Genomic DNA, 26742 nt, shown 5'->3' with positions numbered 1-26742 from the left:
GGACTGGGGAGTTTTTCATGATAACAAATAAACGGATTGGAGCTAAGCACAGGCAAAAAAGCAGAGGAAAACCTGGTTCAGTCTACTTTCCACCAGACACTGGGAGATGACTCTACCTTTCTGCATATTTTAAATATTTACCTGAATTCCTTACCACTCCACTAAATTTGTTCCATACTGGAACATAGTAAAAAAGTTGCATTAAAGGGAGAACCAGTAGGGATCATTGTGATTAACCTTTTATTACAGATACTTTGAATTTTCATACAAAATTGACAAAATAGTAAAAAAAAAAATGTTTTACCCGATTTTCAAAACCTAGAGAAATATAATCTCTATTGTTCTCTGTAAAATGTTTAATGTTGATTGTATGAATCTGAAACTTGTTTATCGATTGAATTAGTTATGCATCTAATTAATTATATTATTAGACGTTTAATTATTCCTTTACCTATGTTTATTTTGGCAAAATAAGAGGTGTTTCGGTATGAAGTGTCAATCACATAAATAAATACATCTAGGACTCTAGATGGATGTAACTTGTTTTAGTATAGACATTGCCAAGACCAAGACCACTAGATCAGGAGTCCGTGGGCCCTTTCTTCAATTGTAAGATACTCAAGTAGAGTAAACTCGAGTACAGTACAGTAGAGTAGAGCACAGAGTGCAGGAGAGCACAGTACATTAGAGTGCAGTAGAGTATGGTACAGTAGAGTAGGGTACAGTACAATATAGTACAGCACAATACAATACAGTAGAGTACAGTGAATTACAGTACAGTATAACACATTATAGACATCCAGTCCGGAGCCTCCAGCGTCGGCCTCCTTCAGTCCGGAGCCGCCAGCGACGCTCTCCAGTCCGGAGCCTCCAGCGTCGGCGGCCTCCAGTCCGGAGCCTCCAGAGACGGCGGCCTCCAGTCCGGAGCCCCCAGCCCCAGAGCACAGAGTGCAGGAGAGCACAGTACATTAGAGTGCAGTAGAGTATGGTACAGTAGAGTAGGGTACAGTACAATATAGTACAGCACAATACAATACAGTAGAGTACAGTGAATTACAGTACAGTATAACACATTATAGACATCCAGTCCGGAGCCTCCAGCGTCGGCCTCCTTCAGTCCGGAGCCGCCAGCGACGCTCTCCAGTCCGGAGCCTCCAGCGTCGGCGGCCTCCAGTCCGGAGCCTCCAGAGACGGCGGCCTCCAGTCCGGAGCCCCCAGCCGTGACGGGTGCCAGTCCGGAGCCCGCAGCGACGACTGTCGCCAGTCCGGGGCCCTCAGCGACGACGGTCACCAGTCCGGGGCCCGCAGCTACGACGGTCACCAGTCTGGGGCCCGCTACGAGGGTCCCCAGTCCGGGGCCTGCTACGAGGGTCCCTGCACCAGAAGTGCCACCAAAGTGGGGTGAGCCAGCGGTGTAGCGGGGTCTGTGTTCCGCACCTGAGCCGCCGCCGCGGATAGATGCCCACCCAGGGGGGGGGGGGGGGGGGGGGGTACTGTCACGCCCTGACCTTAGAGATCCTTTTTATGTCTCCATTTTGGTTTGGTCAGGGCGTGAGTTGGGTGGGCATTCTATGTTTTGTGTTTCTATGATTTTCTGTTTTGGCCGGGTATGGTTCTCAATCAGGGACAGCTGTCGTTGATCGTTGTCTCTGATTGGGAACCATACTTAGGTACCTTTTTCCCACCTGTGTTTGTGGGAAGTTAACTTTATTTGATGGCACATAGCCTTAAGCTTCACGGTTTGTTTTGCATTGTTTATGGTTTTGTCGGCGTCATTTAAAAAAATAAAGATAATGTACGCTCACCACGCTGAGCCTTGGTCCTCATCCTTCAACAGCCGTGACAACGTGAAAAATGTGGCCTTTTTATAAACAAATGTTATGCAATTCTACTACACCTTATATGACTGGAGACATTAACAGAATCTTGTTTAATATGACAAGTTGCAAGGGAGCCTACTCTACTCACTGACAAACAGATAGATGAAAACAACGTTGTCCATATAATAGGCCTACGAGAAGGGGAGACACAAATAGAATATGACGTCCAAAAATTTGGCACTGACCCAATGATAAAATGTGAATATGCGCAGTGCGCACTCACCAGGGATATGGCCAATGCTCTTCACTGGTGCCAATAAGATAGGCTATAGTGTTGTTCACACAATTAAATTGAGAATTTTGATAACTAAAAGCCAGATTAGAGTATTTTCATTGTATTCTCTTTACAGCAATAGCCATTTGCTTTCCAAACTATGTCATCCCGTGATTGTATTTTTAAATATTGTGTTATGCCTGGCTGGGCCTCTACTTTTCACTGACAGTCGCAACTCAACAATAATCTAGTTGTTATTTGCCGTGTAAACTGCACAAATTGGTTGCGCTGCCCTTCCTTCCAACTGTAGGCAATGCAATTTAATGCAATTTCTTTTAAAGAAGCTAATGAACCTCCGAGGCCAAGTCATGCTTTAGTAGCCTATTTTGATAGGTTTTATTTCTGTATAGACAGGAGTAGGCTAATTAGGCTATATATTTTTTTGTCAATTTAATTCAATTTACTTTAGGGAAAGCTTTCCCTAGCCTTATGGATGAGCCGCCTATGTGTAGGGAGGTAACTTGATATCATGAGGGAATTGCTCAGACCACACTTACCGGTAGGACTAGTTATCTCACGAGCTCTGGCAGAGAAGTAGCCTATATGACCTCTTTAAAAGTATCCTAAACGTTCAGTTAAACTATCCATCACCAATAAATGAAGGATCTTCAGAGATACTAGGCTGGTTTATGCTGAGATCAACATGCTTTTATTAGCCTACTGTGCTTAGTGTCCTCCTGTACTCCCTCTTGTACTCTCTGTTGAAGTCGTGGCCAACCATAACACCATCATTAAGTTTGTTGACAACAGTGGTAGGCCTGATCACCGACAACGATGGGACAGCCTATGGGGAGAAGGTCAGAGACCTGGCAGTGTGGTGCCAGGACAACAACCTCTCTCTCAATGTGAGCAAGACAAAGGAGCTGATCGTGGACTATAGGAAAAGGAGGGCCTAACAGGCCCCCATTAACATCGACGGGACTGAAGTAGAGCGGGTCGAGAGTTTCAAGCTCCTTGTTGTCCACATCATCAACGAACTATCATGTTCCAAACACACCAAGACAGTTGTGAAGAGGGAAAGACAAAAACTGTTCCCCCTCAGGTGACTGAAAAGATTTGGCATGGGTCCCCAGATCCTCAAAAAGTTCTACAGCTGCACCATGGAGAGCATCCTAACCGGTTGCATCACCGCCTGGTATGGCAACTGCTCGGCATCCGACCATAAGGTGCTACAGAGGGTAATGCCTACGGCCCAGTACATCACTGGGGCCAAGTTTCCTGACATCCAGGACCTATATACTAGGTGGTGTCAGAGGAAGACCCCAAAAATTGTCAAAGACTCCAGTCACCCAAGTCAAAGACTGTTCTCTCTGCTACTGCATGGAAGCGGTACCGGAACGCCAAGTCTTGGACCAAAAGGCTCCTTAACAACTTCTACCCCCAAGCCATAAGACTGTTGAAAAACTGAACAAATTAAATTGCCACCCGAACTATTCACTTTTACAAATTACCTCGACTAACCTGTACCCCCGCACAATGACTTGGAAAGCGGTACCCCCTGTATATACAGTTGAAGTCAGAAGTTTACATACACTTAGGTTGGAGTCATGAAAACTCGTTTACCAACCACTCCACAAATTTATTGTTAACAAACTATAGTTTTGGCAAGTCGGTTAGGACATCTACTTTGTGCATGACACAAGGCGTTTTTCCAACAATTGTTTACAGAGATTATTTCACTTATAATTCACTGTATCACAATTCCAGTGGATCAGAAGTTTACATACATTAAGATGACTGTGCCTTTAAACAGCTTGGAAAATTCCAGAAAATGATGTCATGGCTTTAGAAGCTTCTGATAGGCTAATTGACATAATTTGAGTCAATTGGAGGTGTACCTGTGGATGTATTTCAAGGCCTACCTTCAAACTCAGTGCCTCTTTGCTTGACATCATGGGAACATCAAAAGAAATCAGCCAAGACCTCAGCAATTCTTTCTTAGATCTCCACAAGTCTGGTTCATCCTTGGGAGCAATTTCCAAACGCCTAAAGTTACCACGTTACTAACAATAGTACGCAAGTATAAACACTATGGGACAATTGCAGCTGTCTCCTAGAGATGAACGTACTTTGGCACGAAAAGTGCAAATCAATCCCAGAACAACAGCAAAGGACCTTGTGAAGATGCTGGAGGAAACAGGTACAAAAGTATCTATATCCACAGTAAAACGAGTCCTATATTGACATAACCTGAAAGGCCGCTCAGCAAGGAAGAAGCCACTGCTCCAAAACCACCATAAAAAAGCCAGACTACGGTTTGCAACTGCACATGGGGACAAAGATGGTACTTTTTGGAGAAATGTCCTCTGGTCTGATGAAACAAAAATAAGAACTGTTTGGTCATAATGACCATTGTTATGTTTGGAGGAAAAGGGGGAGGCTTGCAAGCCGAAGAACACCATCCCAACCGTAAAGCACGGGGGTGGCTGCATCATGTCGTTGGGGTGCTTTGCTGCAGGAGGGACTGGTACACTTCACAAAATAGATGGCATAATGAGGTAGGAAAATTATGTTGATATATTAAAGAAACATCTCAAGACATCAGTCAGGAAGTTAATGCTTCGTCGCAAATGGGTCTTCCAAATGGACAATTACCCCAAGCAGACTTCCAAAGTTGTGGCAAAATGGCTTAAGGACAACAAAGTCAAGGTATTGGAGTGGCCATCACAAAGCCCTGACCTTAATCCTATAGAAAATTTGTGGGCACAGCATGATGCTGGGGCCACCATGCTTTGCAAACATGTCTAAAAACAGTTTTTGCTTCGTCATTATGGGACACTGTGTGTAGATTGATGAGGGAAGATGTTTTTTTAATCTATTTGACAGAACTCTGACAGAGCTTTTTGACAAGAGACGGCGCTGGAGAAGATGGCTGATGTTTTACGTGCTCCTAACCGATTGTGTATTTATGTTCGTTTTTTTGCGTAGTTTGTAACTTATTTTTTTTACTTATTTTGTATATAATGTTGCTGCTACCGTCTCTTATGACCGAAAATAACTTCATTAGAACAGCGATTACTCACCACAAACTGGCAGAAGATTTTTTTCCCTTTAACAAGTCCGACGAGCCCGACGTGAACGACATACTGCTTTCCCGCGAACAAGCCCAAGTCCCAGTCATTTGCATGAAGAGACGAAGGAGAAAAAGAGGACGGAGGTCGGGCTGCCTTCTGAAAAATTTGTAGGTGATCGAATAACCCTGCCTTCCGTTCTACTAGCTAACGTTCAATCATTGATAAATAAAATCGATGACTTATGAGGAAGATTAAACTACCAATGGGACATTAAAAACTGTAATATCTTATGCTTCACGGAGTCGTGGCTGAACGACGACATTATCAACATACACCTGGTTGGTTATATGCTGTATCGGCAGGATAGAAGAGCGGCGTCTAGTAAGACAAGGGCTGTGCATATATGTACACCACCCGATGTCACAGGAAGGCCATAAAGATCATCAAGGACAACAACCACCTGAGCCACTGCCTGTTCACCCCGCTATCATCCAGAAGGCGAGGTCAGTGCAGGTGCATCAAAGCAGGGACCGAAAGACTGAAAAACAGCTTCTATCTCAAGGCCATCAGACTGTTAAACAGCCACCACTAAGATTGAGTGGCTGCTGCCAAAACACTGACTCAACTCCAGCCACTTTAATAATGGGAATTGATGGAAATTGATGGAAAATACACTGCTCAAAAAAATAAAGGGGACACTTAAACAACACAATGTAACTCCAAGTCAATCACACTTCTGTGAAATCAAACTGTCAACTTAGGAAGCAACACGGACAATACATTTCACATGCTGTTGTGCAAATGGTATGGACAACAGGTGGAAATTATAGGCATTTTGCAAGACACTCCCAATAAAGGAGTGGTTCTGCAGTTGGGGACCACAGACCACTTCTCAGTTCCTATGCTTCCTGGCTGATGTTTTGGTCACTTTTGAATGCTGGCGGTGCTTTCACTCTAGTGGTAGCATGAGATGGAGTCTACAACCCACACAAGTGGCTCAGGTAGTGCAGCTCATCCAGGATGGCACATCAATGCGAGATGTGGCAAGAAGGTTTGCTGTGTCTGTCAGCGTAGTGTCCAGAGCATGGAGGCACTACCAGGAGACAGGCCAGTACATCAGGAGACGTGGAGGAGGCCGTAGGAGGGCAACAACCCAGCAGCAGGACCGCTACCTCCGCCTTTGTGCAAGGAGGAGCAGGAGGAACACTGCCAGAGCCCTGCAAAATTACCTCCAGCAGGCCACAAATGTGCATGTGTCTGCTCAAACGGTCAGAAACAGACTCCATGAGGGTGGAATGAGGGCCCGACGTCCACAGGTGGGGGTTGTGCTTTCAGCCCAACACCGTGCAGGATGTTTGGCATTTGCCAGAGAACACCAAGATTGGCAAATTCGCCACTGGCGCCCTGTGCTCTTCACAGATGAAAGCAGGTTCACACTGAGCACATGTGACAGACGTGACAGCCTGGAGACGCCGTGGAGAACGTTCTGCTGCCTGCAACATCCTCCAGCATGACCGGTTTGGCGGTGGGTCAGTCGGTGGGGTGGCATCTCTTTAGGGGGCCGCACAACCCTCCATGTGCTCGCCAGAGGTAGCCTGACTGCCATTAGGCACCGAGAGGAGATCCTCAGACCCCTTGTGAGACCATATGCTGGTGCAGTTGGCCCTTGGTTCCTCCTAATGCAAGACAATGCTAGACCTCATGTGGCTAGAGTGTGTCAGCAGTTCCTGCAAGAGGAAGACATTGATGCTATGGACTGGCCCGCCCGTTCCCCAGACCTGAATCCAATTGAGCACATCTGGGACATCATGTCTCCCTCCATCCACCAACGCCACGTTGCACCACAGACTGTCCAGGAGTTGGCGGATGCTTTAGTCCAGGTCTGGGAGGAGATCCCTCAGGAGACCATCCGCCACCTCATCAGGAGCATGCCCAGGCGTTGTAGGGAGGTCATACAAGCACGTGGAGGCCACACACACTACTGAGCCTCATTTTGACTTGTTTTAAGGACATTACATCAAAGTTGGATCAGCCTGTAGTGTGGTTTTCCACTTTAATTTTGAGTGTGACTCCAAATCCAGACCTCCATGGGTTGATAAATTTGATTTCCATTGATAATTTTTGTGTGATTTTGTTGTCAGAACATTCAACTATGTAAAGAAAAAAGTATTTAATAAGAATATTTCATTCATTCGGATCTAGGATGTGTTATTTTAGTGTTCCCTTAATTTTTTTGAGCAGTGTATATAAATAGCCACTTTAAACAATGCTACTTAATATAATGTTTACATACCCTACATTACTCATCTCATATATTACTAGCCTGTTCAACCTCTCTTTCGTAACGTCTGAGATTCCCAAAGATTGGAAAGCTGCCGCGGTCATCCCCTTCTTCAAAGGGGGTGACACTCTAGACCCAAACTGCTACAGACCCATATCTATCCTACCATGTCTTTCTAAGGTCTTCGAAAGCCAAGTTAACAAACAGATTACTGACCATTTCGAATCCCACCATACCTTCTCCGATTTGCAATCTGGTTTCAGAGCTGGTCATGGGTGCACCTCAGCCACGCTCAAGGTTATAAACAACCACATAACCGCCATCGATAAGAGACATTACTGTGCAGCCGTATTCATCGACCTGGCCAAGGCTTTCGACTCTGTCAATCACAACATTCTTATTGGCAGACTCGACAGCCTTGGTTTCTCAAATTATTGCCTCGCCTGGTTTACCAACTACTTCTCTGATAGAGTTCAGTGTGTCAAATCGGAGGGACTGTTGTTTAGTCCTCTGACAGTCTCTATGGGTGTGCCACAGTGTTCAATTCTCGGGCCGACTCTCTTTTCTGTATACATCAATGATGTTGCTCTTGCTGCTGGTGATTATCTGATCCACCTCTACGCAGATGACACCATTCTGTATACTTCTGGCCCCTCCTTGGACACTGTGTTAACTAACCTCCAGACGAGCTTCAATGCCATACAACTCTCCTTCTGTGGCCTCCAACTGCTATCAAACGCAAATGAAACTAAATGCATGCTATTCAATCGATCACTGCCCGCACCTGCCTGCCCGTCCAGCATCACTACTCTGGACAGCTCTAACTTCGAATACGTGGACAACTACAAATACTGTACCTAGGTGTCTGGTTAGACTGTAAACTCTCCTTCCAGACTCACATTAAGCATCTCCAATCCAAAATTAAATCTAGAATCGGCTTCCTATATCGCAAAAAAGCATCCTTCACTCATGCTGCCAAACACACTCTCGTAAAACTGACCATCCTACCGATCCTCGACTTCGGTGATGTCATCTATAAAATAGCCTCCAACACTCTACTCAACAAACTGGATGCAGTCTATCACAGTGCCATCCGTTTTGTCACCAAAGCCCCATACACTACCCACCATTGCGACCTGTACGCTCTCGTTGGTTGGCCCTCGCTTCATACTCGTCGCCAAATCCACTGGCTACAGGTTATCTACAAGTCTTTGTTAGGTAAAGCCCCGCCTTATCTGAGCTCACTGGTCACCATAGCAGCACCCACTCGTAGCACGCGCTCCAGCAGATATATCTCACTGGTCACCCCCAAAGCCAATTACTCCTTTGGTTTTCTTTCCTTCCAGTTCTCTGCTGACCATGGCTGGAACAAATTGCAAAAATCTCTGAAGCTGGAGACTCACATTTCCCTCACTAGCTTTAAGCACCAGCTGTCAGAGCAGCTTACAGATCACTGCACCTGTACATAGCCCATCTGTAAACAGCCCATCTATCTACCTACCTCATCCCCATACTGGTATTTATTTATTTATTTTGCTCCTTTGCACCCCAGTATCTCTACCTGCACATTCATCTTCTGCCAATCTACCATTCCAGTGTTTCATTGCTATATTGTAATTACTTCGCCACCATAGCCTATTTATTTCCTTAATTTACCTAAGTTGCACTCACTGTATATAGACTTTTTGTTTTCTTTTGTTCTACTGTATTATTGACTGTATGTTTTGTTTATTCCATGTGTAACTCTGTGTTGTTGTATGTGTCGAATTGCTACGCTTTATCTTGGCCAGGTCGCAGTTGCAAATGAGAACTTGTTCTCAACTAGCCTACCTGGTTAAATAAAGGTGAAATACATTTTTTTTAATAAAAAAAATATGTATATACTGTACTCTATATCATCTACTGCATCTTTATGTAATACATGTATCACTAGCCACTTTAAACTATGCCACTTTGTTTACATACCCTACATTACTCATCTCATATGTATATACTGTACTCGATACCATCTACTGCATCTTGCCTATGCCGTTCTGTACCATCACTCATTCATATATCTTTATGTACATATTCGTTATCCCTTTACACTTGTGTGTATAAGGTAGTAGTTTTGGAATTGTTAGGTTAGATTACTCGTTGGTTATTACTGCATTGTCCACTGGAATTTTTTTTTACTCCACTGGAATTTTTGCCCGTTCTTCAAGGCAAAACTGCTCCAGCACCTTCAAGTTGGATGGGTTCCGCTGGTGTACAGCAATCTTTAAGTCATTCCACAGATTCTCAATAGGATTGAGGTCTGAACATTGACTAGGCCATTTCAAGACATTTAAATGTTTCCCCTTAAACCAGTCAAGTGTTGCTTTAGCAGTATGCTTAGGGTCATTTTCCTGCTGAAAGGTGAACCTCCATCCCAGTCTCAAATCTCTGGAAGACTGAAACAGGTTTCCCTCAAGAATTTCCCTGTATTTAGTGCCATACATCATTCTTTCAATTTTGACCAGTTTCCCAGTCCCTACCGATGAAAAACATTGGCAAGGACTGGGGATGTTGTTCTCGGGGTGATGAGAGGTGTTGGGTTTGCGTCAGACATAGTGTTTTTCTTAATGTCCAATTTGACAATTGTTACTCATCAGATTATTGTTAATTTAATCTTGTCTATAGGCTTTCAATGGTCCGGCTGTGCAGGCTGACTGGCATCGTTCGTTTCCCACTCATCAAGTTGCAGCTGTTTCTCAATCTAGACACTCTAATGTACTTGTCCTCTTGCTCAGTTGTGCACCGGGGCCTCTCACTCCTCTTTCTATTCTGGTTAGAGCCAGTTTGCGCTGTTCTGTGAAGGTAGTAGTACACAGCGTTGTACGAGATCTTCAGTTTCTTGGCAATTTCTCGCATGGAATAGCCTTCATTTCTCAGAACAAGAATAGACTGATGAGTTTCAGAAGGAAGTACTTTGTTTCTGTCCATTTTGAGCCTGTAATCGAACCTACAAATGCTGACGCTCCAGATACTCAACTATTCTGAAGAAGGAAGAATAGTTGAATATTGGTTCTCTAAGCAGAACAACAGTTTTCAGCTGTGCTAACATAATTGCAAAAGGGTTTTCTAATGATCAATTATGATCAATTTAAAATGATAAACTTGAATTAGCCAACACAACGTGCCATTGGAACACAGGAGTGATGGTTGCTGATAATGGGCCTCTGTATGTAATGGTCTTCTAGGAAGGATCAGAGGACCAAAATGCAGCGTGGTATGTATCCATAATGTGATTTAATGGAAAATTAATACAAAATACAAAAGAACAAGAGAATCAAAATGAAAACCGAAACAGTCCCGAATGGTGCAAATCACCCACAACTCAAGGGTGAAAACAGGCTACCTAAGTATGGTTCTCAATCAGGGACAATGATTGACAGCTGCCTCTGATTGAGAACCATATCAGGCCAAACACAGAAATCCCAAATCATAGAAAAAAGAACATAGACTGCCCACCCCAACTCACGCCCTAACCATACTAAAACTAAGACAAAACAAAGGAACTAAGGTTAGAACGTGACACTACGCCTATGTAGATATTCCATAAAAAATCTGCCGTTTCCACCTACAATAGTAATTTACAACATTAACAATTTCTACACTGTATTTCTGATCAATTTGATGTTATTTTAATGTACAAAAAATAGCTATTCTTTCAAAAACAAGGACATTTCTAAGTGATCCCAACATTTTGAACAGTAGTGTTCTAACAAAATACACCAGTGACATCATTTAGGAGATTAAGGTTGTGAGCATACTGTTTCTAATCAGATTGACAAATATCTTCTAATGTATGTGTGTCTACGATGCCATCTTTAGAGCACAGCATTTTCTGCTCGGTTTCCAGTGCTTTGAAAGAGAGAAATTGAATAGTCTACTACAGAGGTCTGATGATGCTTCTGTTAGTAAAAGGCGTATTGTGGTGGGTCGGGTGATGTGCCATCACCTGGTGATATTGGTTGACTTATGACGCATTCATTCTACACTCTTTTAGTGTGTGTATTTCGGTAGTGACATCAAAAGGTGGGACAGCATTTTTAAAAAAAAGATGTTTAACAATAAACAAAACTACTAATTAGATAAGTATATTTCAGTGTAATAATATAACAATTCAAGATGTTCTACTGAAATAGCAGTGTTTAAGTGTTAAGTGTTAAGGAGTGTAGGAGTGTTAAGGAGTTTAGGAGTTTGGGACAGCCACCTTTCAATACAAATAGGTGTATAAACAATTACTTTTGACTATATTAATTTAAATATATGGTTGTTATTTCCTTGGATTAAATTTGAACATATCATGATGTAAATAAATGCCCTGTTTGGAGACTTAACAGTTTAAAAAAAAATGTTTTTTTGGGGATGGGACTGCAATTTGCCTCAGTTCTGTAGAATCCCCCATATACAGCATAAGACCCTCAGCACATTTCCAATTTTAGGGAATAGAACTGAACTTTAGTGTTAAACTCAGCATGGATTATTTTTCAGAAATGGTCTCCTTTAGAATAAGTACCTGATTTCTTGTGAATGTTGCAACCTGTACTACACATCTTAGCCAGCTTTGTTGAATCGCTGCATCACAAAGGAGAATACTACTGCTAATCAAGCCCCTGGCTGTGCCACCAGGCAATTTAGACCTATTTCATTCACTTTTCCTTAGCTGTTTGTCGTATGAGGTCTCAAAGATGGACATGTTCTGGACTAATTTTAGTTCTTGTGTTAAATTTTCACTCCCTTCCATTTTCTCATTCTGTTAATGGTGACAACTGCACAGAGAAGCACAAAGTAGACATGAGACACGTGAATTAAAGGAGCAGAAATGCTGGTAATTTAGCCACCAGATGCTGACAAGCCCATGGGGGGAAAATGTGATGTGATGCTGTGATTGTCAGGGAAAAGGTACCTCCATTCCGGATGTAGTTAGAAAGAGCCTTCCTTCCCCTCAGATGCTTCTCTCTTGGATTTTTATTGTGCACTGTGTACTTTCTCACAGATAAGTTTGGGACTGTAATTTGAAAGCTCAGACGAGAGCTTCAAATGGGAAAGATTCTTCTCTGATTACGGAATAATGCATTGTTGAATTTGCTACTACTGAAAAATGGAAGAGACCAGTCAAGTATCATTGCTTGGAGGTTTTCATTTGGAATGCTGAATTCCATATTACGTTATTACTCTCAGAACTGTAATTACTTTCCATAATAGAACATTTGATATGGCAGTTCATTTTACAGATCCACTTAAGCTATTTCATTTAGCAGAGGTTCATTGAAAGAGAAAAAACCTTGAAAATATAATCTAATAACCTGGGCGACCTTTTCTTGGTGAAGGGCAATTTAAATACCATGATGAATTCAATGTTTTTTAAGAGTGTGTAAAAAAAAAGCCAGACTACGGTTTGCAACTGCACATGGGGACAAAGATTGTACCTTTTGGAGAAATGTCCTCTGGTCTGATGAAACAAAAATAGAACTCTTTGGCCATAATGACCATCGTTATGTTTGGAGGAAAAATGGGGAGGCTTGCAAGCCGAAGAACACCCTTCCAACCATGAAGGACGGGGGTGGCATCATCATGTTGTGGGGGGTGCTTTGCTGCAGGAGGGACTGGTGCACTTCACAAAATAGCTGGCATCATGAGTAAGGAAAATTATGTGGATATAATGAAGCAACATCTCAAGACATCAGTCAAGAAGTTAAAGCTGGGTTGCAAATGGGTCTTCCAAATGGACAATGACCCCAAGCATACTTCCAAAGTTGTGGCAAAAAAAGGTATTGGAGTGGCCATCACAAAGCCCTGACCTGAATCCCATAGGAAATGTGTGGGCAGAACTGAAAAAGCGTGTGCGAGCATGGAGGCTCACAAACCTGACTCAGTTACCCCAGCTCTGTCAGGAGGAATGGGACAAAATTCACCCAACTTATTGTGGGAAGCTTGTGGAAGTTTACCCAAAACGTTTGACCCAAGTTAAACCATTTAAAGGTAATGCTACCAAATACTAATCAAGTGTATGTAAACTTCTGACCCACTGGGAATGTGATGAAAGAAATAAAAGCTGAAATAAGTCATTCTCACTACTATTGTTCTGACATTTCACATTCTTAAAATAAAGTGGTGATCCTAACTGACCTAAAACAGGGACTTTTTACTAGGATTAAATGTCCGGAATTGTGAAACTGAGTATTTAAATGTTTTTGGCTAAAGTGTATATAAACTTCTGACATCAACTGTAGACTAACCAGGTGAATCAAGGTAAAAGCTATGATCCCTTATTGATGGGATTATTACTTATTAAACTTTACACTTATTAAATCCACTTCAAATCAGTGTAGATGAAGGGGAGGAGACCGGTTAAAAATGATTTTTAAGCCGTGAGACAATTGAGACATGAATTGTGTATGTGTGCCATTCAAAGGGTGAATGGGTAAGACAAAATATTTAAAAGGGGTATGATAGTTGGTGCCGTGCGCACAGGTTTGAGTGTGTCAAGAACTGCAATGTACGGTGAACAGTTTCCCATGTGTATCAAGCATGTTCCACCACCCAAAGGACATCCAGCCAACTTGACACAACTGTGGAAGCATTGTAGTCAACATGGGCCAGCATCCTTCTGGAATGCTTTCGACACCTTGTATAGTCCATGTAGAGTGCAACTCAATATTAGGAAGTGTAATGCTTTGTACACTCAGTGGCGCTCAAGTATTAATTCATTTTCAGCTTGACATTGTTTAGCTATACCTACAAATCTGAAATAATACCAAATGCCATGTGTACCTCTTAATTAATAGATCTCCTCTACTCGTCTGAGCCATTCCGTAAAGATTGTGGAAATCAGTATATTGTATATGTTTAGATTTCCTCTAAATTGGGTGAGTTACAGAGAAAACTCATGTCATGGCTGCCTTTGTTTGGGTTGGCATCAGTTTGATGGAGGCGTAGATCTTAACCTGACCTATTTACTATGTGTTATGCAAAGATCAGTGCCAAGATAAGATACTAAAATTGTTAATATATTTGGGAATCCTTGGAGGAATGTTTTAATTATTTTCTTTCTCTAAATTACATGAAGGGTTATTTATTACAGCTGAAATAGAAATGTCATGATTTACCAGCTTATTACTGATTCAGCTACTGAGGCACTTTTCATTACGCAGATTGAAAAAATAAATGAACAATAATACTGGGATCCAAGGGTGCACCGATGGTTCACTCTACATTTCCTTAAAGGGGCAATCTGCAGTTGCTTCATCCATTTTTGGACAGTGTTTGGTTTTTGACAGACATAAAGGGAATCATGTCGTCCAACAAGTTTGGGGCATCTACCCATATAACATTATTCCAAAAGACTTGCCCAGTCTTGACAGGTGCGTTTTGGCAAACTCGAGTCGACTTTTTAACGACATGAGTCTCGTTATGTTTGGCAAAAACCAAACACTGCATTCCATAGTAAGAACCTCATGCCAATGGTCAAGCATGGTGATGGTTTGGGGATACTTTGCTGCCTCAGGACCTGGATGACTTGCTATCATTGAAATAACCATGAAATCTGGTCTGTATCAGAGAGTTCTAAAGGAGAATGTCAGGCCATCCCTCCATGAGCTGAAGCTTAAGTGCAGCTGGGACATGCAGCAAGACAATGATCCAAAACACACAAGCAAATCTACATCAGAATGGCTGAAAAGCAAGAAATATAACATTTTGGAATGGCCTAGCCAAAGTCCAGACCTAAACCCAATGTTATAGCAGGACCTGAAACGAGCAGTTCATGCTCAAAACCCCACAAATGTTGCTTAGTTAAAGCAGTTCTGCATGGAAGAGTGGGCCAAAATTCCCCCACAGCCATGTGAGAGACTGATCAACAACCACAATAAAGTGTTTTGTTGCAGTCATTGCAGCTAAAGGTGGCACAACCAGTTATTGAGTTTAAGTGGGCAATAATCTTTTCCCACAGGGGCATTGGGTGTTGTATAACTTTGCTAATTAAATAAATTAAATAAGTATACAAATGTGTTATTTGTTCACTCAGGTTTCCTTTATCTAATATTAGGTTTTGGTTGAAGATCTGATAGCATTCAGTGTAAAAAACATGTAAATATAGAAAAAACAGAAAGTGGGCAAATACTTTTTCACGGCACTGTACCCCTGGTAGACACTTATAGAAAAACAGCATAACACATTACAAAGTACACTAATCCCAACGTTAAAATATGGAAATTCAATTCTCAAACATGTGTGACACTAAATGCATGACCATGTGTCATCCCTTGCCCTGGTGTATTTATCTTTTATGCATTTGGAACAATATTTTTCCTTTCCTGTGGCTGGGTTTCTATGGATGGCTTAAGCTCAATAAAGTATTGGTAGTACATGATACGTTTTGGGGATTAATATGCAATGATTTCGCCACCATTATCTTTACAATTGCTTACAAACATGTATTTCACATGAATAGGCTCGGAGAGGGTTAAAACAGGTGTTCACATGTACAGTATACTGTATAAGAACTGGACAGGTCTATTCTGGGCCTGTGCTCATAAAGCGATATGCCAAGCTAGAATTGAAATAGTTCTCAGAGCCATGACCTAGTGCCTATGAGGATGGTAGTGGTAGTGGGGGCCAAGCCTGTTGAGGCCAAGCCTGTTGAGGCACGCACTGAACAAATTCATAATTGTTACTAATTGATTATATTAATAATTTGTTTAATAATACTGTTATCAATATTACAATGCATGTTTTAAGCATAACTCCCTTCGTTAATGGCACAAACACAAAGACTGAGAAGATGAAGTCTCAAGTTCCCATGATTGCATCCAGGTTAGAGCTACTATGCATGCACCACATGTTGAGGGACATCAACAGTCAATGATTCAGGGGCTTCTTAAGCCTGGGATAAACGGGCAAGCAGACTGAAGATCCCATATAAGCAAATCCCTTATCCTCTAGATTCCATTTCGTGTCCCACTGTGATGAACTAAACTACTGACTTGAGAAATAACTATGCACAGGAAAACCTTAGACTTCAACAAAACTTTGTAAAAGCAGTGAGGATGTCTCTTATCAACCTTAGCCATACCATTTAGTTCGAGTATTTGAAATGCCTATTAGGTTATTGATCCGATAGTTGGGAAGCGACAATTAGTATTTCTCTGTCACTCACGCAAGTGCCACGCAAGTGCCAAGCATGGGGTGGCAGGTAGCCTAGTGGTTAGAGCATTGGACTAGTAACCGAAAGGTTGCAAGATCAAATCCCCAAGCTGACAAGTTAAAAATCAGTCATCCTGCCCTTGAACAAGGCAGTTATAACCCACTGTTCCTAGGCTGTCATTGAAAATAAGAATTTGTTCTTAACTGACCTGCCTAGTTCAATAAATAAAATAAATATAGAGGCAGCTGAAATATCTGTGTAAACCTAGAGCTCAGCAACTCCACAGTGTTAGTGTTATCTGGCAGAAATAATTATATTGAGTGAATGGTGGGTTATATACAGTTGAAGTCGGAAGTTTACATACACTTAGGTTGGAGTCATTACAACTCGTTTTTCAACCACTCCACAAATTTCTTGTCAACAAACTATAATTTTGTCAAGTCGGTTAGGAAATCTACTTTGTGCAGTACACAAGTAATATTTCCAACAACTGTTTACAGACAGATTATTTAACTTATAATTCACTGTATCACAATTCCAGTGGGTCAGAAGTTTACATACTGTGACTGTGCCTTTAAACAGCTTGGAAAATTCCAGAAAATGATGTCATGGCTTTAGAAGCTTCTGATAAGCTACTTGACAGTCATTTTAGTCAATTGGTGGTGTACCTGTGGATGTATTTCAAGGCCTACCTTCAAATTCAGTGCCTCTAAGCTTGACGTCATGGGAAAATCAAAAGAAATCAGACAAAATGTTGTAGACCTCCACAAGTCTAGTACATCCTTGGGAACAATTTCCAAACGCTTGAAAGTACCACGTTCATCTATACAAACAATAGTACGCAATGGGACACCATGGGACCACGCCGCCGTCATAATGCTCAGGAAGGAGACACGTTCTGTCTCCTAGAGAGGAAAGTACTTTGGTGCGAAAAATGCAAATCAATCCCAGAACAACAGCAAAGGACCTTGTGAAGATACTGGAGGAAACAGGTACAAAAGTATCTATATCCACAGTAAAACGCGTCCTATATCAACATAACCTGAAAGGCCGCACATGGGGTCAAAGATCGTACTTTTTGGAGAAATGTCCTCTGGTCTGATGAAACAAAAATAGAACTGTTTGGCCATATTGACCATCATTATCTTAGGAGGAAAAAGGCGGAGGCTTGCAAGCCAAAGAACACCATCCCAACCGTGAAGCACGGCAGTGGCAGCATCATGTTGTTGGGTTGCTTTGCACTTCACAAAATAGATGCCATAATGAGGTAGGAAAATGATGTGGACATATTGAAGAAACATCTCAAGGCATCAGTCAGGAAGTTAAAGTTTGGTCGCAAATGGGTCTTCCAAATGGACAATGACCCCAAGCATACTTCCAAAGTTGTGGCAAAATGGCTTAAGGACAACAAAGTCAGGGTAATGGAGTGGCCATCACAGAGCCCTAACCTCAAACCTCTGTGGGCAGAACTGAAATAGCGTCTGCGAGCAAGGAGGCCTACAAACCTGACTCAGTTACACCAGCTCTGTCAGGAGGAAGGGGCCAAAATGTACCTAACTTATTGTGGGAAGCTTGTGGAAGGCTACAATTTTTAAAGGCAATGCTACCAAATACTAACCAATGTGCTTCTACACCTGCATTGCTTGCTGTTTGGGGTTTTAGGCTGGGTTTCTGTACAGCACTATGAGATATCAGCTGATGTAAGAAGGGCTTTATAAATACATTTGATTTTATTAATTGAGTGTATGTAAACTTCTGACCCACTGGGAATGTGATGAAAGAAATAAGAGCGGAAATAAATCACTCTCTACTATTATTCTGACATTTCTTAAAATAAAGTGGTGATCCTAACAGACCTGAGGCTTGGGAATTTTAACTAGGATTAAATGTCAGGAATTGTGAAAAACTGAGTTTAAATGTATTTGACTAAGGTGTATGTAAACTTACGACTTCAACTGTATCCGTCTACCACGCTTAGATGGTGTGGGTAGGCCACAAGTGTGTTTTATTTCTAAAATGTCCACGAGTTCCGGTAATTTAGTGCTAGCAAAGAAGAATGCCGAATGGGTTGATGGTGAGACGTCATTAGTAGAACCTCTTACCGTAGTGTAAATTATCCTATATCATGCTTGAAAGTGTACAAAGTACGATTAGCTTGCACGAGATGCTAAAGGTAACAAAGGGAGAGCAGCCATTTTTGTTTTTCCTGTGTTACGTTGAAATTCCTCCGTCTTGGGCGACGGAAGTCCCACCCGTCTGTACTTCCATTTGATTTCAGCTTTCTGCGATCGTGACCCCTGGGGGAGTTGAATCGCCAGTAAAAAATAAAAAATAAATAAAAAAGATTCATTATTTTTTGTGTCACCAAACGTTTATCACATTTATGTCAAGTGGTTACTTATGATATCCAGCCAATCTTAACTGATTTGGATATCGTTGTCTCATTCAATTTAACTAAGAGGTAAAATAGCCAGACTACCTTTTTCAAATGGACATTTTAAATAATATCCAAATTGATTGGTTTCTACAAATGAGACAATTTAAACTTGTCCACATTAATCTTGGTACAGCTACGCTTTCAGGTTAATTAAAGTTTAATTCCCAAATAGCCTGTACAGGTTTGAATTATCATTAACATTGATTAATCAGTCAAATTTGCTTTTGCAAAGGTCATTGATTATAACTACCCAGTACTGACAGAAGTCCCGCTTTTGCGGGAATCCCATGTGGCTTCGACCTTAGGTTATGTGAACCTGGTGGTGAATGCACCCTAACATTTAAACTACTGGTTACACTTATGATAATCCAGCCAATATCAATTGATTGGATTTAAAAAATATATTTAAAAAATCGATTTTTTTTAAAGTTTTTTTTTTGTTGATTGGATTTCATCATCTCATTTAATAAATTAAATTGTTAAACATACCTTTTCAGGCTCTTCCAATCAAATGAGACATTTTAAACTTTTCCATATTAACCTAGATGAAGAAAAGCTCTCAGGTTAATTACATTTTAATTCCCAAATAGCCAATACCGTTTGATTTATCATTAACATTGATTAATCAATTCAATTTGTTTTTGCAAATTCATTCACATCCACCTCCAACATTACTGATACAGTACTGATGGTTCATTAAAGTCTATAAATAGATTAAGATCGTCTTTGTCGCCTCCAACGAATTCCAAATCCAAACTTTGGAAAAATAGGGGAAAAAAATTCAACCCTCTCAAATGTTTTAGTAATCGGACGGGGTGGTCCCCACTCCCCCGCCAATTAGTGAACACCTCCCACATAAAATTATTTATCTCTGACCTCAGCAGCGATACCAATCCTAACTATGCCATTAGCAGATAAACAGTAGAAATCGCGACAAACACTCTCCAAAATCCACCATCGGGCGCAGGCCTTGTAAAGGTTCTCTCCAGTTTAGCCCTGATGTCTTGCCATCTTAGATTGGCATTGGTCCAATACTGCAGTGCTCAGCTGAAGCACGGGCAGAAAACGGTAGACATAAAGGGACAGGCGGAGAGAACCGGGAAACTAATGACAAACGCAGAAAAGGGAAAAATACTACTAGCTATGGAACTGAATTGAATAATTCAAAGTTATCGCAAAAACTTATGAAGACGAACGAGCACAAACTCTTCAACAAAATCGTCTTCTACAGGAACAACATTGTCTTCTACAGGAACAACTCGATTTAGCCAAAACTAGATATGACGATGTCCACGCCAAACTAGATAAATCTGATGAGTTGTCTACAAACAAGAGCGCGCAACTTGATAACATGCATGAAGTTTTGTTGAACGTTACTCAAAGTAACAATGTTCTACTCCAAATGCTGCAGACCAATGACAATCAGTTAATGAACACAATGACTAAGTTGGATGACAAATCAGCAGAACTCATTGAAGTTGCTGCCCTAATGAATGAACTCAGATGATGAAGATGGAAATATTGATTTCTAAGCAAGTGGAGGAAATCTCATCACTGAATATTCACTCAAGTACTCAAGACCATGACAGATAAGTTTGAGCCCGAATGGAGCAAGTGCGACACTCAGGTGTGCAAAATCAGTCTATCACGCCGCTATAGCCTCGCGGCTACACCCTCGGATCCCGAGACCGTAATTCCCACCTCGTGTCTGGCGACGGCACTCAGGTGGGGAATAGGGAAGCATGTCCGTGAGGTGCAGCATCATTTGTGCCTGACGCTTTCCGCTCCACGTTTCTGGAGTGGGCCCACTCCTTCAGGCTTGCCTGCCACCCAGGCTCCCGTCGGACCCTGGCCTTTGTGTGGCAACACTTTTGGTGGCCTACCAACGGTCCCGGACGTCTCCGCCTGCACGGTGTGCAGAACATGTGTCCTCTGCAAGCTCCGACTGGTCTCCTTCAACCACTGCCTGTCTCTCACTGTCCCTGGTCTCACATATCCTTTACTTCGTCACGGGTCTTCCCCCGTCTGATGGCAACACCGCCATCCTGACAGTAGTGGACTGGTTTTCCAAAGCCGCTCACTTTATTCCTCTCCCCAAGCTACCCTCTGCCATAGAGACGGCCCAGCAAGTCTTCCGGATCCATGGACTCTCGGTGGACATGGTCTCCGACCAGGGTCCTCAGTTCTCGTCCCTGTTCTGGAAGGCATTCTGCACGTTCATTGGGTCGTCGGCCAGCCTATTCTCCGGGTTCCACCCCCAGTCCAACAGCCAGTCGGAGCGAGCCAATCAAGACCTGGAGATGACTCTTCGCAACCTTGTCTTCGTCAACCTCACCACCTGGAGATAGCAACTCGTGTGGGTTTAATATGCCCACAACAACCTCCCCTGCTCTGCCTTTGGGCTCTCGCCTTTCAAGTGTTCCCTGAGGTATCAGTACCTGCTCTTCCTGGAGCAAGAGGAAGAGGTCGGCATACCCTCAGCCCAAATGTTTGCCCGCTTCTGTCGCCGTACCTGGAAGAGAGCCCAGTCGGCTCTTCTCAAGATCACCTCCAGGTATCGACGACAAGCCGAACAACACCAGACCTCGGCTCCCCGGTATCATCTCAGGCAGAGGGCATGGCTGTCCACTCGTGACCTGCCCCTCAGGATGGAATCCCGCAAACATTCCCCACAGCTTTATCGGCCCTTTCCCCATCTCCAAGATTATTAGTCCCTCTGCTGTTCATCTTGTGTTGCCCCGTACCCTCCGTATACATCCCACTTTTCATGTGACTAGGATTAAACCTATGTCTCACAGCCCTTTGTCTCCTGTGCCTCTAGCTGTCTGCATCTGGGTCTTATCCTGAGTTCTGATATGAGATGTTTCTAAAACTTGATTGCAGTCCATCTGTGGTAAATTCAATTGACTGGACATGATTTTGAAAGGCACACACCTGTCTATATGAGGTCCACAGTTGACAGTGCATGTCAGAGCAAAAACCAAGCCATTAGGTTGAAGGAATTGTCCGTTGCGCTCCGAGACATGATTGTGTCAAGGCACAGATCTGGGGAAGGGTACCAAATATTTCTGCAGCATTGAAGGTCCCCAAGAACACAGTGGCGCCATCAGACTTTTCCTAGAGCTGGTCACCCGGTCAAACTGATCAATACGGGGAGAAGGGTCTTGGTCAGGGACGTGACCAAAAACCCAATGGTCACTCTGACAGAGCTCTAAAGTTCCTCTGTGGAGATGGCAGACCCTGATCGAACATTTCTGGAGAGACCTGAAAAGCTGTGCAGCAACGCTCCCCATCCAACCTGACAGCAGTAGATATATTGCAGTGGGCTATGTTAAGAATCCAGTTTATAAATACATGTGGTTTATATAAACATTGTAACAAAAATGCAATGTACAGTAGTATATATATTAGAATGAGCTATGTGAACAATACAGTATATAAATACACAGTTTGAAAAACAGTATAAAGGAAACAGGAAGTGTCCAGTCTCAATATACAGTACATGGGACAGCATCGTTGGCTGTGTGTGTTTGAGTGTATGTGTACAGTGCCTTCAGAAAGTATTCAGACCCCTTGACTTTTTCCACATTTTTGTTATGTTACAGCCTTATTCTAAAATGGATGAAATTGTTTTTTTCCCCTTATCAATCGACACACATTACCCCATAATGACAAAGTAAAAACAGGTTTTTAGAATTGTTTGCTAATTTATATAAAAAATAAATAAAAAATATCACATTTACATAAGTATTTAGACCCTTTAACTCAGTACTTTGTTGAAGCACCTTTGGCAGCAATCACAGCATCAAGTCTTCTTGGGTATGACGCTACAAGTTTGGCAGATCCTCTCGAGCTCTGTCAGGTTGGATGGGGAGTGTCACTGCACAGTTATTTTCAGGTCTCTCCAGAGATGTTAGATCGGGTTCAAGTCCGGGCTCTGGTGGGGCCACTCAAGGACATTCAGAGACTTGCCCCAAAGCCACTCCTGCGTTGTCTTGGCTGGGTGTTTAGGGTCGTTGTCCTGTTGGAAGGTGAATCTTGACCAGAGAGTCTTTAGCTGCCCTTTGGCAGCGGAATGTCATGTGCCTTTTACTGAGGAGAGGCTTCCATCTGGCCACTCTACCATAAAGGTTTGATTGGTGGGCTGCTGCAGAGATGGTTATCCTTCTGGAAGGTTCTCCCATCTCCACAGAGGAACTCTCAAGCTCTGTCAGAGTGACCATCGGGATCTTGGTCACCTCTCTGACCAAGGCTCTTCTCCCCCGATTGCTCAGTTTGGCCGGGTGGCCAGCTCTAGGAAGAGCATTGTTGGTTCCTAACTTATTCCATTTATTAATAATGGAGGCCACTGTGTTCTTGGGGACCTTCAATGCTGCCAACATTTTTTGATACCCTTCCCCAGATCTGTGCCGTGACACAATCCTGTCTCGGAGCTCTACAGACAATTCCTTCGACCTCATGGCTTGTTTTTTGCTCTGACATGCACTGTCAATTGTGGGACCTTTCCAAACAAATCATGTCCAATCAATTACATTTACCACAGGTGGACTCCAATCAAGTTGTAGAAACATCAAGGATGATCAAAAGAAACAGGATTCACCTGAACTCAATTTTGAGTCTCATAGCAAAGGGTCTGAATATTTATGTAAATAAGGTATGTTTTCTTATACATTTGCAAACATTTACAAAAACTGTTTTTGCTTTGTCATTATGGGGTATTGTGTGTAGATGGCTGAAAAAATATATATATTTAATCCATTTTAGAATAAGGCTGTAACATAACTAAATGTGGAAAAAGTCAAGGGGCCTGAATACTTTCTGAAGGCACTGTATGTAAGTGTTTGTGAGTATGGGCATATGTAAGTGTGTTTGTGAGTATGGGCGTATGCATGTGTGTGAGTGTATATGTGAGTACAAGAGTCTGCTTGTGTATGACGTGTGTCTGTGTGTTTGTGTGTGTGTGTGTGTGTTAAGAACACTTTCTTCTGTTGATTATTCCATATATACAATGGGTGGGTCTAACCCTGAATACTGATTTGTTAAAATTGCATTCCAGCCGGTGTCTATTGCACAAGTTGCCACCGGGTAAATCTATGACATTATAATGCTTATTTACTCTGTTCCTTCTGACTGCGCAATCCACTATCTCATCAGCCTAGCCAGGCAACTTATAAACTTGATATCCACTATAAAAAGCATCTATCTAGACCTTATCTCACATTTATTTTAGACTAACATTTTGTTTTCAACAGCGGAGATTTGTATAAACTTTGCTGTCTGTCTCTCCGACATTTGCAACATTATATATAATTGATCATTAGAAAACCCTTTTGCTATTATGTTAGCACACCTGAAAACGGTTGTCCTGATTACAGAAGCAATACAACTAGCCTTCTTTAGAATAGTTGAGTATCTGGAGCATCAGCATTTGTGGGTTTGATTACAGGCTCAAAATGTCCAGAAACAAAGAACTTTCTTCTGAAAGTTGTCAGTATATTATTGTTCTGAGAAATGAAGGCTATTCCATGCGAGAAATTGCCAAGAAACTGAAGATCTCGACTCCTCACAAGTCCTCAACTGGCAGCTTCATTAAATAGTACCCGCAAAACAGCAGTCTCAACGTCAACAGTGAAGAGGCGACTCCGGGATGCTGGCCTTCTAGGCAGAATTGCAAAGAATAAGACATATCTCAGACTGGCCAATAAAAAGAAAAGATTAAGAACACAGACACTGGACAGAGGAACTCTGCCTAGAAGGCCAGCATCCTGGAGTCGCCTATTCACTGTTGATGTTGAGACTGGTGTTTTGCAGTGCTGTTTAATGAGGCTGCCAGTTGAGGACTCTGTGAAGCATTTATTTGGGCTCCAATTTCTGAGGCTGGTAACTCAAATAAACGTGTCCTCTGCAGCAGAGGTAACTCTGGGTCTTCCTTTACTGTGGCGGTCCTCATGAGAGCCAGTTTGATCAAAGCTCTTGATAGTTTTTGCGACTGCACTTTTCCAGATTGACTGACCTTCATGTCCTAAAGTAATGATGGACTGTCGTTTCTCTTTGCTTATTTGAGCTGTTCTTAACATAATATGGACTTGGTCTTTTACCAAATAGGGCTAGCTTCTGTGTCACAACACAACTGATTGGCTCAAACACATTAAGAAGGAAAGAAATCCCATAAATTAACAAGGCACACATGTTCATTGAAATGCATTCCAGGTGACTACCTCATGAAGCTGGTTGAGAGACTTCCAAGAGTGTGCAAAGCTATCATTAAGGCGTGGCTGCTTTGAAGAATCTCAAATATACAGGTGAAGTCAGAAGTTTACATACACATTAGCCAAGTACATTTAAACTTAGTTTTTCACAGTTCCTGACATTTAATCCTAGTAAAAATTCCCTGTTTTAGGTCAGTTAGGATCACCACTTTATTTTAAGAATGTGAAATGTCAGAATAATAGTAGAGAGTGACTTATTTCAGCTTATATTTCTTTCAACGCATTCCCAGTGGGTCAGAAGTTTACATACACTCAATTAGTATTTGGCAAACTCCAAGCGGGCTGTCATGCGCTTTTTACTGAGGAGTGGCTTCCGTCTGACCACTACCATAAACGCCTGATTCGTGGAGTGCTGCAGAGATGGTTGTCCTTCTGGAAGGTTCTCCCATCTCCACAGAGGAAGGATTGCTCAGTTTGGTCGGGAGGCCAGCTCTAGGAAGAGTCTTGGTGGTTCCAAACTTCTTCCATTTAAGAATGATGGAGGCCACTGTGTTCTTAGGGACATTCAATGCTGCCGAAATGTTTTGGTACTCTTCCCCAGATCTGTGCCTCAACACAATCCTGTCTTGGAGCTCTATGGACAATTCCTTCAACCTCATGGCTTGATTTCTGCTCCAACATGCACTGTCAACTGTGGAACCTTATATAGACAGGTGTGTGCCTTTCCAAATCATGTCCAATCAATTGAATTTACCACAGGTGGAATTAAACCAAGTTGTAGAAACAGCTCAAGGATTTGTAATGGAAACAGGATGCACCTGAGCTCAATTTATAGTCTTTAAGCAAAGGGTCTGAATACTTATGTAAATAAGATATTTCAGTTTTTTTAAATAATTGTAAAAATAAATTCCCCAAATACAAGTGTGCCAAGCTTGTAGCGTCATTCCCAATAAGACTTGGTGCTGTAATTGTTGCCAAAGGTGCTTCAACAAAGTACTGAGTTAAAGGGTCTGCATACTTATGTAAATGTAATCAATCAATTCATTTATTTTTATATAAAAATGAGCAAACAATTCTAAAAACCTGTTTTTACTTTGTCATTATGGGGTATTGTGTGTAGATTTATGTGGAAACATTGTATTTAATCAATTTTAGAATAAGGCTGTAACGTAACAAAATGTGGAAAAAGTAAAGGAGTCTGAATACTTTCCGAATGCACTGTATATAATAATTTAACTTTGAATGTGATATTATTTGAAACAAGTTGGCTTTTCACTATAGCTTACAGTGTGACATATCTTCTTACAGTCTCACCTGTAAAGAGTATGCGCTCCCTTGGAACGTCCTTCTCTGTTGTTCTTTTGTTATATTTAAACTTTCATTCCTCTCACGTTTTCCTTTCCTCTGATTTGGCAATTGTTAACAGTGTTGTGGAAATTCATGAAAACTGAGAGAGACTTTGTAATTTCTTCAAA

General features: G+C 42.0%; 1 protein-coding gene across 4 annotated transcripts in view; it reads left to right on the top strand.

Annotated features, from left to right (window-relative positions):
* ar-alpha (androgen receptor alpha) overlaps positions 1-26742 on the top strand; it is a 57398-nt gene that overhangs the window by 22888 nt on the left and 7768 nt on the right. Inside the window, exon 4 of one of the 4 annotated variants that reach the window (XM_090191319.1) lies at positions 796-1807. In XM_090191319.1, the coding sequence (XP_090047445.1) occupies positions 796-1019 (224 nt within the window). In that variant the 3' untranslated portion in view covers positions 1020-1807. 4 annotated transcript variants of the gene reach the window in all.

Source organism: Oncorhynchus mykiss, chromosome 12 (assembly GCF_057628025.1).
Source record: "Oncorhynchus mykiss isolate SJ-2025 chromosome 12, ASM5762802v1, whole genome shotgun sequence".
Taxonomy (NCBI): domain Eukaryota; kingdom Metazoa; phylum Chordata; class Actinopteri; order Salmoniformes; family Salmonidae; genus Oncorhynchus; species Oncorhynchus mykiss.
This window is presented reverse-complemented; position numbering and strand designations above follow the sequence as displayed.